Source organism: Erithacus rubecula (genome assembly GCF_903797595.1).
Source record: "Erithacus rubecula genome assembly, chromosome: 10".
Taxonomy (NCBI): Eukaryota; Metazoa; Chordata; class Aves; order Passeriformes; family Muscicapidae; genus Erithacus; species Erithacus rubecula.
In genome coordinates this window covers 20,304,606-20,320,398 of record NC_136662.1, presented here as the reverse complement: position 1 = coordinate 20,320,398, position 15,793 = coordinate 20,304,606, and the positions used below count along the sequence as shown (strand labels likewise).

The 15,793-nt window shown below is 41.1% G+C and overlaps 1 protein-coding gene across 1 annotated transcript in view; it reads left to right on the top strand.

The window, feature by feature from the left end:
• LOC306805847 (cytosolic carboxypeptidase 6-like) overlaps nt 1-15,793 on the top strand; it is a gene marked incomplete at its 3' end in the record, with an annotated part of 269,622 nt that overhangs the window by 165,289 nt on the left and 88,540 nt on the right. The window contains exon 5 of the mRNA XM_079314059.1: nt 15,640-15,792. Coding sequence (XP_079170185.1) covers nt 15,640-15,792 — 153 coding nt within the window. The remainder of the gene's footprint in view (nt 1-15,639; nt 15,793) is intronic.

The following is a 15,793-nucleotide window of genomic DNA, read 5'->3' as shown; positions in this document are numbered from 1 at the left end:
ATTTAACTCACACAGTTTTCTGGAAACTCAGAGATTTCAGGTTGTGGAACACGCAGGTTCCACCCACTGATGGAGGGGGAGGGTCCCCTGTGCTGGCACATCCAGCTCCTCAGCTGGTTTCCAAACCCTTACTGGTATCCTCTGGGCATGTTCTTTGTCATTAAAACAAAGGAAATGTGCAACATCCCAAAGTAGGATGTCAATCAAATCTTCCATCTGCAAAGTCTAATGATGAATAATAATGAGTTGGAGAATTTGGAAGTAGTTTGGATGTCCTTTATGTTTTGATCTTTCATTTTGGAAGAAATCCTTACATGCAGAAGCTCCAGCACAATACTTCTCCTTTTAACCCTGAAAGGCTGAGATTGAGGAAAGGACAAGTTTATGCAGCCATTTCTAGTCTTTCACAGGGTGGAGGCCCTTTCATTTCCATTCTTTTTCTTCTTTTTCCTTTTCTGCTATCCATACACACACACACAAAAACTCAGGAGTACATCATGAGCTGAGCTGTATTTTCTGTTTATTGCCACCAGGTTAATAACAGTAATGGTGCGAGGAGAAAATGAAGTGTTATGTAAAATCCTGCATTGCAGATTTTGGTGCTGATGCAAAGAGCTCAATAAAGTGTAACACTTTAATCATGGAGATAAAAATCACACAGCAGCTTCACAGTCTTCCAAGATGCAGAGCCTTAAGACAAAATAGAAGCAGGAGAGAAAGAGAAACTGACAATATTATTGAGTCCCAGAAAACTTAGGCAAGAAAAATAAAAGCCCACTTTCTTTCTTTTTGATGCTTTGATTCAGTCTTTGTATTCACAAGATAAAAAACTGAAAAATGTGTGCATATTAATTTCCTGGTATTAGAGAGAAAAATGCCACAGCTTTATACACAACCCAGTGTCATTTACTGGAACTTGGAGAGGCCTTGAAAACAAAGCAAAAAATACCCTTGGCACAAAGAGCAAAGCCTATTAACCACAAGAAAAAATGACAAAAGGAAAAAAAACTTTAAGAAAAGCCAGCACTCAGAATATGGTATGATGATATGTGTTGGTTTTTCCAGCAGCTCAGCACAGTTTTAGCTGTGGTGGTTTAAGTGTGAATTCATCATGTTGGCACAAAAGAGGAATCAGGCTGGATGGTGCTTTGCCTCTCTTCACTGGTACTGTGCTTTATGTCTCTGCTTTCCAGCTGCAGATTAGGATTGGAATGTTGTCAAATTACTGCACATAAAGCTTTAGGTTGTTGGCTTGTGGGGTTAGTTTGGGGTGGGTGGAGGAAAAGAAAGTTATGTGAAAAATATCTCTCCTGTGCAGGGAAATTTGTGGATGTAAAGACATGGAGGACTCTACTAAAATTTGGGACAGTGCTAAGGGCTGTGTACTTTCAGGCTGGACCACTTTCCATGAGAAACCTGACAGCAGTTCTGTGCTGAGTTTATTCTTCTTTGAATAATATTTCTAAAACTCCTTTTCCACACAAATTGGTTATTGAAAGGAAGACCATTTTTTGTTGCAAAAACCACAAACAAAAATCGAGCATACCTAAGTTAAATAAAAGTGCTTCAGCTAACTCAGAGAAGTGTCACATATTCCCAGTGGCCTCAGCCACTCCAGAAGATGGTTTTTCACAGCAGAGAAGCCATTCCAGAGAAGTTATATATTCAGCATGAGGTGTCATTCTGCTTTAGTTGGTGCCTGGCCCTGTGGCATCAGTTGCCAAACCTTGAGGAGCTCAGCAGCTGGCTGAGCCTGTCCAGCCCTCAGCAGGATGAGGAGGAAGGGGTCAGTGTTTTATCTTTATTGGCCCTGTTCTGTCCCAAAGCTCCCATATCTGCAGCCAGTTAGCACTGCCTGTTTCAGCATATTGCACAGCTCTTCCCTTGGGTAAGATTCAAGGTTAATTCAAGGGCAGGCTAATTCTTGCTAAGGCTTGAAGGTAACCCAGAAGGTTTAATGTTTCCACCAGCTGTGATAATCATGTGCCAAGTTTGGGATCACTGACTGAAAAACTCCTACAGAGGCAGAGTCAGGAATATGTTTTAGTGTCCTTTGGTATCTGATAAACTCTGTCATCACTGCTTACCTATGATATGCCCATCATAAAGGATGCCTGATTATAAGGCTGGCTTCAGCCAGAGAACATGAAAGCTGACATTTTATATTACTTTATATCCTCTTGTCCAGCTGACTTCACTTGTGTGGAATTAACAGATGTCAGATTTGATGTTGTGGGCATGGATGCCACAAGAAATAGGTAAATAAACCAACCTTTGTGTAGTGTTGTTATAACAGGGCATGGTAGGAAATGGCAAAGAAAGGGAATGTTTCATTGGATCCTGTGATATTTCAGAGAACTCAGAGTTGAATCAAGCTGGTATCACTTGGAGGCTGAAATCTTATCCTGAGGGTTGCCTGAAGTAAAAGCCTTCTGCCTTTTTTCTGTGATAAGTCTGTGTCCAGAAAGAGCATCACAGCAGCTGCAGCAATGGCACAGTGATCTCAGCACTAATTAATGGTCTGCTTCACACTGGGGGTAAAGGACAGGGATGGACACAGCTGCAGACAGCTGTGTTTGGGAGGCATTGCTCAGCTATTCCTTGTGCAGACTATTTGGATTAGTACCACATGGATTCCAGTGCTCCAGATACAACCAGGTACTCCCAGATGCTTCTGGTTGTTTGAGGAGAAAACTGAGACACAATTCATATGTTGTGATGTCTGTCCTGCTGGCTCAGTTAAAATCCTTTTAATCTCAGGATAAGGCTTAAATTCAGAATCAATTGCTATCACATGTTCCATTCTCTTGTACTTTTTCCTTAATGCTTGTAAGTTTGTAACTGCTAGAAAATCTGGCAGCATTTGTTGCTTAAACAATGGATTCTTGTGCAGTTTGTGAGAGTAACAGAAAGGGAAACTCTCCAAAGACAGAGGGACCAGTGAGAAGATGAGTGAAAATCAGAAAACATGTCCCAGTAGGAATGTGATTGGGATAGCTTCTGGTCCTGGGAGTCTAGAAACACTGTTTGCAACTTTTTAAAGAGTGAGTCAGTAATTTCCTAGTGCTGGGTATGGAGTGATAGCACATTTGCCTCCCAGGCATTTAGATTTTGTGTCTGTGCCTTTTCCAAACAGTTATTACTATGCCTGGGATGGTTTGAGGATTTTTTTGTTTGTTTGTTTGTTTGTTTGTTTTGGTGGGAGGGGGAGAGAGGGGGGATTCAGTTTTGGGTTTCTTTAGTAGGGGAGGTAGTTGATTTTTTTAAAATTTGTTGGTGGGGTTTTAAAGATGCATTTCATTTAGTATAAGACATGAGAAACTGTTAAAAGCATTTAAAATCAGACCCTAGAAAGGGCTGCTTGGATCTGTGGTTAACTCTTGTTTTAAAAAAAGTGAGATTAACATTTTACCTGTGTGTCATTTTAACACTATGGATCAGGTCTATGTTAGCAAAAGCCAGAGAGGAGAAATCCAGGCCAGAATTGAATGAGCTGCTACTGCACCTTTCCATGGACTAAGATGACATTATCTGAGCATGTTTCCTGCACTTGTACTTGTTTGATAGACTCCCTGCTTAAAATCAGCTATTATTTCCCTGTCCAGAAAGTAAACAAGAAAAAAGAAAAAAAAAATTAAAGGAAGGTAATTGGTAGCAAGCTTTAAGGGTCATCATAGTATTTGTGTCCACTTTGATATTTTACAATGGCTCTAATGCCATGCAATTATGGACTTGTTTTAAGTCTTCTCATTTTCTCTTACAAGCAGACCACCTCACATTTCAAACATCTGCAGTAGCTCTGGCAATGAAACCATGGCTATTATGGCACTGCAATCTGTAAAATTGCAGTGATTTTCAGTTGGATAGTGATCCATGTACATCTGGAAATGTAGGTGTTGCCCTCAGGGAGCTGTATTTGGCACAATTTCCTCCTTGGGAACAGGACACAATGGGATCACAGCTTCTGGTTTCAGCTGCTGAGCAAATCTGTGTCAGGCCTAGTAGCCAGTGCTCTTTTCCCCTTGATCAGCTGGGCTTTGGTCTTTGCTGAGCTAAACATTGTTCACTAAATGAATAGCTCTCAGAATGCAAAGTTCACCTGTTATCCGTCCATTTAGGAAAATTGAGAGTTTTTAATCTTTTGTACTTTGCATTCAGGAGATGAGAGAGAGGAAAAAAACCCAGCTAAATGTCTCCATTTAAATGTAAATTTTGACTTTTCAAGTCTGACAAAGTAGAGTGTTTGTTTTTATAAACAATATATATATATAAATAAAAGCCATGGAATTCAAAGCATGAAACCCCACTCTTGTTGATATTTTTTCCACATAGTAATCTTTGCTCTCATTGTGCTGCATACTTTTTTTTTTGTTGGTTTCTCTATGCTTTAAAACTAATTTTTCTGTGAGAACAAGAACAGAAGATCATTAGGAGGAAATACTCTGGCACTGGCTTGTGCAGAGAAAACATGCCATCTGCCTAATATGCTTCATCTTGTGTCAGTCTAAGATATGTTGTTTGGGTTTAACATGACAGTCACTAGCCTAGAAAGAGAGCAGGCAGCAGCTCTGCCACATATCCCAGCCAGGCTCCAAATCCTTGCTGATTTTCAGGGATATATCCCTGTGATAGAGGCCACAACATTTTGAACAGAAGATGCTTCACCTACCACATTCTCACATGAGGGTCCAAGGGGCATTTGTGCAAGGTACAGAAGTAATTTGTGTTATGTTTTTCAGCCTTCACCATACCACAGTCTAAGGGGCAAAAGCAAAGACCCATCCTCAGAGTGGGTTTTTTGGGATCTGGCTGGTTCACCATCAGTGGCCAGGTTCAGGTTTAGGATAGAACCACCTTCTTCAGCAGATGTTTCCTCTTCCAGTGACAGCAATCTTTTCTGATGGATGGATGGTTCATGTCTCAGCTGGGTGAATGTAGCTGGTTCTATTTTGTTACACAGTGTGTAATAAAGACTTTAGCTTATTTTTTTTATTAAGAAAAGACATTGGCAGACAGCTTTAAATGCCTGCCTAAGGACAAAACGAACTGAGTTTTGTAGATAGCTGGGTTTTTTTCCTTAATAAATAAATAAATGGAAAGATTTTTATGTTGATAATAAAAATAACTAATGCAGAGCTTCTTCCACTAGTGCCTGGAGACATGGACAGATGTGGGATTTTGAAGGGATAAAGAATTGAAATCTGTTGGCAGGTAGTTGCTATAAAAATGCCTATCCTCCCTGCTTCTTATTACAGACCAATATTCAGCAAATGAAGAGTCTCTGAGAAAGTTAATGATGACAGGATCAGGTTCCAACCATCAGAGATAGCAGCAACCTCCTTCCTTCAGAGAAATCCAAAGTTGAAGTACAGCTCTGGACTTTCTCAGACTCACAGTGTGTGTGGGAGTGTGGAGGGGAGGAAGCTGTCAGGGAAACTATGGAAAAACACAGCAAGTTCACCAAAAGTTTGCTTTGCCCATGAGTTTTCTGACAAAGTTTTGTGCAAGACTTTGCTGTTCTGCTGTTGCATGGAGTTGGTTTTTGCCTTGCTGTGTGGTCTGTGGTTGGAATAATAGAGTAAACCTTATTTTCTCACTTTTATCCTCCTTGATTCTCTTCTGCAGTCCACTGCAGAGGGAGTCAGTGGCTCACCTGCCTGGGAGGGTGAAATCACAATATTGTTCACAGTGCTCAACCTGAAAACCCTCAGTGATAATGCAATATTTAGCAGAGCAAAGATTAAATGTTGATCTGATTTATTGACAGTTCAGAGCAAATGGCTTTGTTGTACATTGCAGATAGCTGTAACAGATACAGAGGAGAAGGATGAAAACAAGTTCAAAATGTTTATACTTAAAGATGTATTTTTACACACAGACATTCTTATAAAGGTGAATATATACACATTTAGAGGAAAAAAACATGCAGAAACTGCTTAAATTGCTAAGTCAACCATTGATCATGTGGGTCAGCTGCTGCTGTCTGGGGTGGGAAATATCCTTCTTCTGAGTCCTACCATACCTTTGTTAGGTATGCCCTGGTGGATCCTCTTGAGATTGCCACTTATTTTCTACAACACTGTGCTGAACCTTGAATCCCTGATCTTCTGTGAGAACTGAATATTCTTTTTGTTTGAAATAGTGAAAAACAGTGGTCCCTAGGATGTGCTTGCAGGGGAGACATCATCCATGAGATTATGTGATTCCACGAACAGGCCCAGTTACCTGTCCTGATGTTTGATCTGACATCACCTGCAGTAATACCACAGAACCACAGAATGGTTTGGGTTGAAAGAGACCTCAGAAATCATCTTATTCCTGTACCCTGCCATGGGCAGAGACACCTTCCACTGGACCAGGTTGCTCAGGACCCCATCCAATCTGGCCTTGAATACTGCCAGGGATGGGACTGAGCCTCACCACCCTCACAGTAAAGAATTTTTTTTCTAGTATCTAATCAAATCCTTCCCTCTTTAAGTTTGAGCCATTCTCCCTTGTCCTTGCACTACACATCCTTGTCAAAAGCCCCTCTCCATCTTTCTTGTCACCCTAGGAAGGTTCTGGAAGGGGCTGTAAGGCTTCCCTGAAGGCTTTCCTTTTCCAGGCTAGCAGCCCCAGCTCTCAGCCTGTCTTCATAAGAGAGCTGCTCCATCCCTCTGAGCATCTTCATGGTCTCCTCTGGAATGGCTCCAGCAGTTCAGTGTCATTTTTATGTTGGGGGCCTCTGAACTGCACAGAGCACTCCAGGTGAGGTCTCAATCCCATCCCTTGACTGTGGGCCACACTGCTTTTGGTACAGCCCAGGGCACCCATGGCCAAGTAAGAGTAGGAGAATATTGGAGAAAAAAGTCTCAGATAAAACTGGTGCTGATAAAATGCCCTGGAAAAGGCATGATATGTTGTGCTTTCAGTTGTAACTGCAGATCCTTCCAAAATGTCCATTACATTTTAGCTTTTATAGCACTGTGCAGACCATAAATACTGCTAGATGTAAAGCTCAGAGAAAACATCCCACAGTTTGGTACAAAATGTTATGCTGAGTTGTCTCTGAGTAGGACAAAGCCAAGAAAACCAGTTATTCCCATTGTGGATGAATCATGGGTCAGCAAGACAATACCAGGGTCAATTCTGTTTTGTATTTGCATGCTGTCCCTCCCCTCAGCATTTATGACTGCTGTACAGTCCCTAATCTCTTTTGGTGTCATTGTGTTCTTGTTTATCAGCTGTCACCTTTATCTCTCCCTCGATGTGCATGCTGCTCACCCAGAGTACAAGGAAGGCAAAGCAAGGCAAGGGAGCAGGGTAAGAGTAATGACCCTAATGACTAATGGGCATGGCCAGCTTCTGCCTGAGGCCAGGCTGTGCCAGGAGGGTGACAGAGAGAGCTGGTTTGGCTTTCAGCTGCCAGTCCCCTGGGAACACGTGCACAATGTCCCTCCACAGCCCTCCTATCCTCTCATGCCAGTGGACACACACCTAAACTCTGTTTCCTTCCACCTGAGTGCAGGTTTGCAGTTTCCATCCAGGTGTGGTTTTTTGCTTCTTACTCCACTCAGATCTATGTAAAATAAAAGCAACCCTTACAGGTCCTCTAAAAGGTCCAACCAACCCAGTTTTCTGAGTATGTTCTGAGTAGGTGGGGAAAGACACTCAGGGGCCTGTTTGAATTATTCTACGTCTGTGAAATGGACCTTTACCTTTGTTGTGCAGCTTATAGTTGTCTTTGTTTTAGGGCTTGTTGAGCTGAAAGCTTTATATAGATCAGGATCTACCTTAGAGTGATTTGTCTAATTTCTTTTTAGAGATTTAGTTTAAACTGTAGAAATACACATACTTTTCACCACCAATCAACTTTTTTAAGAACTACAGAAGTCTCATTCTGCAGCATAAATTAAGGTGTAATTGGAAAATAAGAACAGATGCATCAAACCCAAGGTCTGTTTGGCTCAGAATCTTATGCAGATGCTAAGGGATAGACTGAGAAGAGAGCAAGCTTCTGATAATGTGTAATTTGGGGATTTTCTGTTCAAGGAGTTGTGTTCACTGTTTTGAGTGTAATACCATAATTTTTCTTTTAATTTATCTAATTGATCTTTCTGTTCACCTATGTTTTGGCCAAAATCTGGTGGCAGTGAGTGCTGCAGTATAAGCTAATTTAAAAAACACTTCATTTTGTTTGGCTTTGGTCTTCTGCCTGATGACTTTATATCCTGCCAGCTGCTACTTATTTAGTAAGAAATAGTGAATAATGATATATATTATTTGAGAGAGCAGAGAAACTGGTGGTTAAAGAATTTGATTTGCCTACACACAATTTCTCCAACTGCAAGAGTTTGTAGGAAATAAGGGGACAGGGAGCCATAAGTCCTAACCATTGTTTTTACTCTACCACTCTTTGCCTTCGTAATTAGAGGAGAGGCAGGCAATGTCTTTGGGCCTTATTTATGGACTTGTAAAGTCTGTGCTCCTTTGTCCAAGGGCTCTGCAGAGGGACAATTAAAAGTTAGTGGTAAAACACAAAGCTATTAATACTGCTATGAAGTGAATAGCTGAACAGGAATTCTTGACCTTAATATAGATGCAGGTATATAAGCAGCAATTAATGATGCCTGAAGACATTAAATGACTTGTTTATTGTCACACAGCAAGCAAGTGGCTGTCTAAGCAAGGCATGCTAAAACCTTCAATACAGCTACTGGGAGCATTTCAGCTGAGACACCTTCACAACCAGACCAGAGCTGAATTTAATTATCCAGTGAAAACATGGCCATTTAGATATTTCTGTTTCATAACTTAATTTTCTTCCCTTAATTATAAGAGAACAAGTAACAGTTACTTCCTCAGCTTCTCTCTGCCTTTATTTTACTCTCTCTTTCCCTCTTGCTTTCCTTCTCTTATTGGTTCATTCTCTTTTATGGTAGGATTTCTTCCCCCTTCTAAAAAGCTCTCGATTCTTTTGCCACTTGTCTTTTCTGAAGAGCCCTTTTTCTGTAGAGTAGCAGAGGAGTGAGCAAGGTAGGATTGATTTCTAATGCTTGTTCTGTGGGTCACCTGGTGGTGACACACAGGTGGTGTTTGAGAAGGGCAGAGCCAAGTAAAACCAGCAAGGTTTGGGGTGATGAAATGCCCCAAGACCCTGTTCAGTCCCACTGCCTTTTTCTAATAATTCAGCCAAGGAAAGATTTCAGAACTTGTGAAGGTCAACATGCAATGGGTGCTGAGTGTATGTGCATGTTTGCTTCATGTGAAGGACAGAGGAAGGAGACAGAACAAGGTCTGTCCTTCTCCAGACTCACACTTCTAGTTCTGCCTGGAGGTCAGACCCTAAATCCATAAGAGTGTATTTTCTGGTTCATAATCACTTAGGGTAAAAATTATACAAGAATTGTCCATGCAGCTGAGCCAAAAGTCTTGTCTAAACTTGATCTGGGTCTTAACATTGTCTCTTTGACACCTCTCTAATTTAATATGCATTTGAACAGAAGTGGCTTCTTGATAGAGCCTTTCACCTGCAGGTCACCCTTTCAAATCCAATTCAGGCCTGTCATGACCAAATGTTGCTGCCATCTGACAGCTCTTCTGTGTCCTGTGTGAATTGCTGGATTCAGTCCAGGGGCTGGTGGACAGGTGCCTGACTTGCAGAAACTGCCAGAGCTGACACTAACTGGACATCTCTGCAGAGGGGTCAGAGTGAATCAGCCCAGCAGATGAATTAACACTTAACTTGTACACACTGTGATGCTTTATATCTTCAAAGTGCTTCACAGACATCAGCTAATCCTCAGGGGGTGTTGTTATCTGCTCTGGCAGGTGAGAGAAGCAGGCAGATAACAAGCCAGGATCAGAATATGCATGTTGCTGACCTCCCACTCTGAGGCCAGGACTGAGTTTAGCTACTTTTGGGGCACACCAGAGTAAGGTTCAAGTTCCTGTTCTTCTGTGCGTAAAAGCATCCCTTACTTTTTAAGGCAGGCAGGAAAGCAGTACTGATGGGCTTCCATCCTTTTGCTGAACCATAGACCAACAGAGGTCTCTTCTCCATCCACTCTGAGGCTCTAGGGTGTCATGTCAGGTTACTCCTACCATCAGGAGGTATCATTATTTATCATTATTTGCCTTGAAACAGGGTTGGTAAATAGTTACTTTTGAATAGCAATTGGGTTGGAGTGGTTCATTCTGAGAGACAACAGCTCCTGGAATACCGTTGAAATTTCTGAAAGAAATGCTTGAATTGTTATGAAGAATTGCTGGAAGGTCAGGCAGAGTTAGTGGCACATCAGTTTGCAAGCTGCTTCTGCAGGGACATTTAACAGACATTGTCAGACTGTAAAGGTGTCTACAGAAAAAGCAAAATTGTCTTTTGTGCTTCATATCACTGAGAATAAGAGTGGTTCTAAACTGACATGTTCCTTTCTCTGTAAGCAAAATGAGGAAACCTTTTTTTTTTTCTTAAGGTTTTTAAAAATAGTAACTCCCTTTCCTACTCTTAATTTCATGTGTAAATAATTGCTGTTGTTGCCATGGTGTTTACAGAGGTGAATGAGCAGGTGGTCCATGAGATGATGAATGGAAGGAGAAAGATGTCCCTATGGTTACAAAAGGGGAGTGGTATAAATCTGAAATATTGCCTCTAATAAGGGGTGGCTTGCATTGTCTGAAAAAAACATGTAGGACTAACTTCTCAAAGGTTATATAAGGGATAGCAGAGAAAAATGTGGAAGAATTTAATGCTTCATTGGAGTGGCTGGGGAAATATGGGGAAATATTGCCAAAAGAACTAATCCTGAGCTAACTGTATGTTTATGTCAAAAGGGATGTCTTGGAGACACGTGCAACATATTCTTTTGAGAGATTCTTTTGAGGAATTTTTCCTCAAAGAGATACCTGAGGAAGCATCAAAGAGCTGTTCTTCTGGGAATTTCTGAATGTCTCCTGTATGAAAAGGGGCAAACTCCTTCTGCTGAGCCAGCTGTTGAATGTCCATTTACTCCAAACAGTGGTTTAGCAGCAAGAGCACAAATTCTGCCTGGAGGCTGTTCCCTTCCTTGCAACAAAGGCAGTCCATGGTTTTAGCAGCTTGTATAAAACATTGCAAGGAGTTTATCCCATCTCCAATATGAAATACTGGAGTGGAGAAGGCCTTTGGATGCCTCTGTCTCTAAACCAATTGCAATGCCCAAGAATTAATAAAATCCATATTGAAGTGACAGCTGGTGGACAGAGCTGGCTTCTTCCTGCATCACTTGTCTCTCTAGTGGCTCATGTTCTGGGCTCAATGCACATTTATCCTTTTATTACAGCATTTATTGACTTCTATTTATTTATTTATTGAACCTCTGCTTTCTTAAGAATCATAATTGCACTGTTCAAAATGTAAGTTTGGTCATATCAGCACTAGCTAGTAACATAGTTCTTTCCTTTTACTCTTTAATTAGTGACCTTCCAAAGGCATTCCATGGAGGAAATGAAAATGCAGACATGTGAAAATATATTTTCTCAAAACTTTCCATGCCATCATGAACCAGCTTCTGTACTACTTTAACTATTTCCTCTCTTGACAATGAGAGTTCTTTTTCTTAATTCATTTCTTTCATTTCCGCCACCCCTTAATTTACATGCACATTTCTCAAGCTGACAGAAGCTTCAGACTGACTCAGTAGAGCAGTGGAAAGTGTGTGTCACAACAATAGGGATTCAGATGAACTTTAGAGCAGAAGTTCGTTTGCTTGTTTATTTATGCTGGGTTTATATGATAAGTGGCAAGAAGAAATAAAAACTATTCTTTTCAAGGGAGTGAGTCTTGTTTTCCAACGAAGTGGGGTTCAGTCATTGTCTCTGTCAGTCTGGTAAATTATTTCTGTTTTGAGACTCAGAGAAAAGAAAGACCAAGTCTGCCTTTGTTTTCTGGAACTCTGTAACCTGGGTCATCCAGGTAATTACAGCTTTACTTAAGAAACAGTGTGAGAGAGGAAAACTCTGCCACTGCTTGTAAGCACAAAGAAAAGACACTTGAGAGAATTAAATTGCATGATGACTTTTATAAGGCATCTGAATCATTTTGCATTCCACCTCTAAAGCAGAAAATGATGAGTTTAATATCATATTGTAGGATGTAACTGGTAAGTCTCTCAGAAGGCTGCTGTGGCATCCAGAGATATTTGAGCCTCGTTATTCATTATTTTCTGCATAAAGGCTAAAGAAAATGTGACTGTGAGACTTTGAACCACGTCTAAATTTATTCCCTCTCTCACTTGCAGGTGCTGCAGCAATAGAAGCCCTAATGGGGGTGGGCTGTGGTGTGTAGGTAGTGGCAGATACCCCTGAGGTATGGCAGCAGATAGCAGTGGGTTAAGTGTGTTTGCATGTGCTCATGTAAAGGCAAACATACATTTATTTGCTTCATTCTCCCACTAAAGTTCTTCTGTCTCCAAGAGCAACAGTTTTAGAAGGTCACCTCTCTGCTGACTTTGCTGAAATTGCCATCACTAGGTGACATTATATATTTCATAAAATGTTAATTCTGTGTTCCTACCTGAATTGCTGGAGATCAGTAACTATGTCAAAATCTTCCAGAGGACTTCAACTGAAATATGAAACTTTATTCCCTTGCTTACATTTGTTGTGTGGCACTGGGGGAAACAGTTCCTACATGTAAAGCACCTATGAATATGTATGACTCTAAAGAGGAAGAAGAAATACCATTATTGTTCAGGAGCAGAGCATAATTCTTGTGAAGCTTGTGTGCAAACAGATTATCTGCTGCTTGGTCTGCTCCTTGAGGCACAAGGTGGCAAACTTTTAATGTCCCAATGACTGGGCTGTTATTGTCCATTTTAAGGCCACAATAACTTTGTATCTGGGAATAAGAGGACTTTTTCCATTAGGAGCTCATGTGTTATATCAACAATGCACTGAATTATTTTGTTCTGTAATGGAGAATTCTCAACATGTTTCCTTTTGATAAAGTAATGAATGTGAGGAGGATAAATGTGAAACACTTAAATGCTGTTCTGCTCACACACAGCAGTGTCTGGAAACAGTACATCTAACTGGCAATTACTCTGGCAATGTTTAAAAACATTCTCAATGGGATGGACAGTTGCAAGTTTGGACTAAATTTAGTGCACAGGAATATGTGAAATAGAGATTTTATCCATTCAATTGGAGGCTAAGGAACAAAGACCAGAAAAAAACCCCAGTTGAATAGTCCTTGTGGGTTAACTTAAGAAATTGCTTTTTAATTGTCTTGAAATGGATGACTTGAAAAATGTTTTTGAACACTTGTTTGGGTGATGAGCTACCTGTTTAATGTCAGAGCTTCCAAATAAGGGATCTGGAAGCTTAATCTTCAGGTGAAGGTGGCATCTGTGAAGGACACTGTTCCCTCACAAATAACCATTGCAACCAGATTGTTTGAAAATGGTTTTGATGAACAAAAAATCTTCAAGGAAATTTCAGCACTCCAGAAAAATTTCTAATATTCTCTGTGACACTTCTACCAAGAATTTTTGAGTGCGAGTCCTAGGAGAGTTTAGAAAATACTCCAGCGACACTGTGTTAGACTGGATAATTTGATAATTGAATACTAAGCTGAGGTTCAGGTGACTCATATTCTGCAGGTGAATTTCTTGCTGGATAGCCTATGGAAAATTATCTTAGTAACCTGTCTCTGCATCTCTGTTTGTGGTCACCTTCTTTTGGAAACAACTTGAAAACTATGAATGAATAACTACACTACGACATACCACAAATCCTGCCTGCAGTTTACACCAGCAATTTTATTTAAGTCACAAATTATTCTAGTCTATTGTTATATATCTCACTGTGCTTCTTGATTACTTTATGTTAGTAACTATGTTCCTATATAGAATTCTGTCTGGTTGTTCTAAAATAAGTATGACTTAGGTCACTGACTTCTGTGTGAAGGACATCCATGCTTTACAAATACCCAGTTTAACTAGATTATCTGCTCACTTCATCAAATCACTGTTTTGAGACTCTACAACATGTTCTGTTTTATGGTGATATGCCAGTGTGCATCTGATCTCATCAAATTCTGTTTGTGATGGGGAAATTATCTCATGAAAATAGTATTACTTAATCTTGGTTTTTAATTTCTGTGTGCTTGGAGAGGAAGAAAATCCTGTGTGGTGTTTCATCCTGTCAATGCTAATCTTTCTCCTCAGTGCTGTATCTCCAAATAGCAGATGTGTGCTTTATTGCAGGGCTGGTCCTCTATAGCACAGCAGAATGTTTTGGCAGGAGCAAACAATTTACTGTATTAGAGTCAAACACAATCAAATGTTCCCTTTCCTATGAAGCATGGTCAGATATTGATATTGCATTAGCTAACATTTTTACATAGCAGAGGCTTAATAAGATACATTATTACTCTCTCTAGGCTGTTTAATTAAACTAAAAAGTCGCTGTGTATTATACATTGGTTTTCTGCCAGGGAAAGTAAATCTGTATTATATTAGTGTCACATACCAAATGATGCTGTTCCCCATCAGAAGAGCTGACACTGCTGTCACATGAGCTGCACAACCCAAGCTGCCTTCCTGTTGCACTGGGCTGTCCCACAGCTCAGTGTTCTCCAGCAGCCTGAGCAAGACTTGTGTGCTGGAGAGACTGTGGCTGCAGAGCTTCCTGCTGTGTTTCAGGACAGGGAGGAGCAGTGAGCATCGTGCTGCCAGCAGAGCTCTTGTCCCCATCCCTCTGTTGAGGGACATCTGAGCTCTGGGCACCAGGACTGCTCCAATGGCCCACAATGGCCAGGTGACAGGGATGGGCTAGTCATGTCATTTGTTCAGGTCCAGAAGTTGTAAGAATTTGGGGAAACTGGGTAATTCAGTGGCACCTGCTCTGGTATCACTCTATAGAGCTGGACAGAGCCATCCCTTGCTGCTGATGGCACTGGATGTGCTGATCCGGGTGAACGTTCCCCCTTCCCCACTGATGCCATGGGGAGGGTCTGGGCAGAGAAGGCACTTCTGTGCTAGGGGGTCCTGCTGTCTTCTTTTAAAGCAAAATTTGGTGCAGGATCCTGTAGGGAGATACAGAGAGGCATTCCAGGCACTTGCTTTGGAGAGCTGTTCTGTTGAGTTACTGCTAGAAAGCAGAGGAAGACAAAACATTTGCAGTATTTCTCCTTATAGACAGAAATAAACTGCACAGGAAATACTGTCTTTTTTACACAGTTTTGAGCCTGTTTCACCTGGCAGAAGGGAGTATCTGCATAATTCAATGCAGAGCTGTGCAGAGATGGCAGAGCTGTGCCCAAATAACCGTGCTCTACAACTGGAAGGTGCATATTTTTATAACTGGCAGTAAGCTCTGTATCACAATGAAGGATGTTTTGGCTCTATTTTGCACAGTGTCCCATGCAAAATGTTCCAATATTCTCCAAAAAAGGTAAAGAATGTCTGTCATGGTGCTTTGTTGTATTTCACATGCCCCACAGAGAGGCAGGAATGGCTGGGTGTATCTGAATGAGATCTTTAGTGTGGCTCCCTGGTGCTGCCACCACGGATGGGTTCAAGAATGGCAGGACTGGATTTACAGGAGGCTTCACCTGCAGAACTCAGTTATGATTTATCTCGTGCTGAATGTTTTGTTGTTGTTGTTTTCCCTCAACAGAAGATTAACCTGGAGTTCTATATTGACATCCATGCCCACTCCACCATGATGAATGGCTTCATGTATGGGAACATCTTTGAAGATGAGGAAAGATTTCAGCGACAGGCTGTTTTTCCCAAGCTGCTCTGTCAGAATGCTGAAGACTTCTCTTATG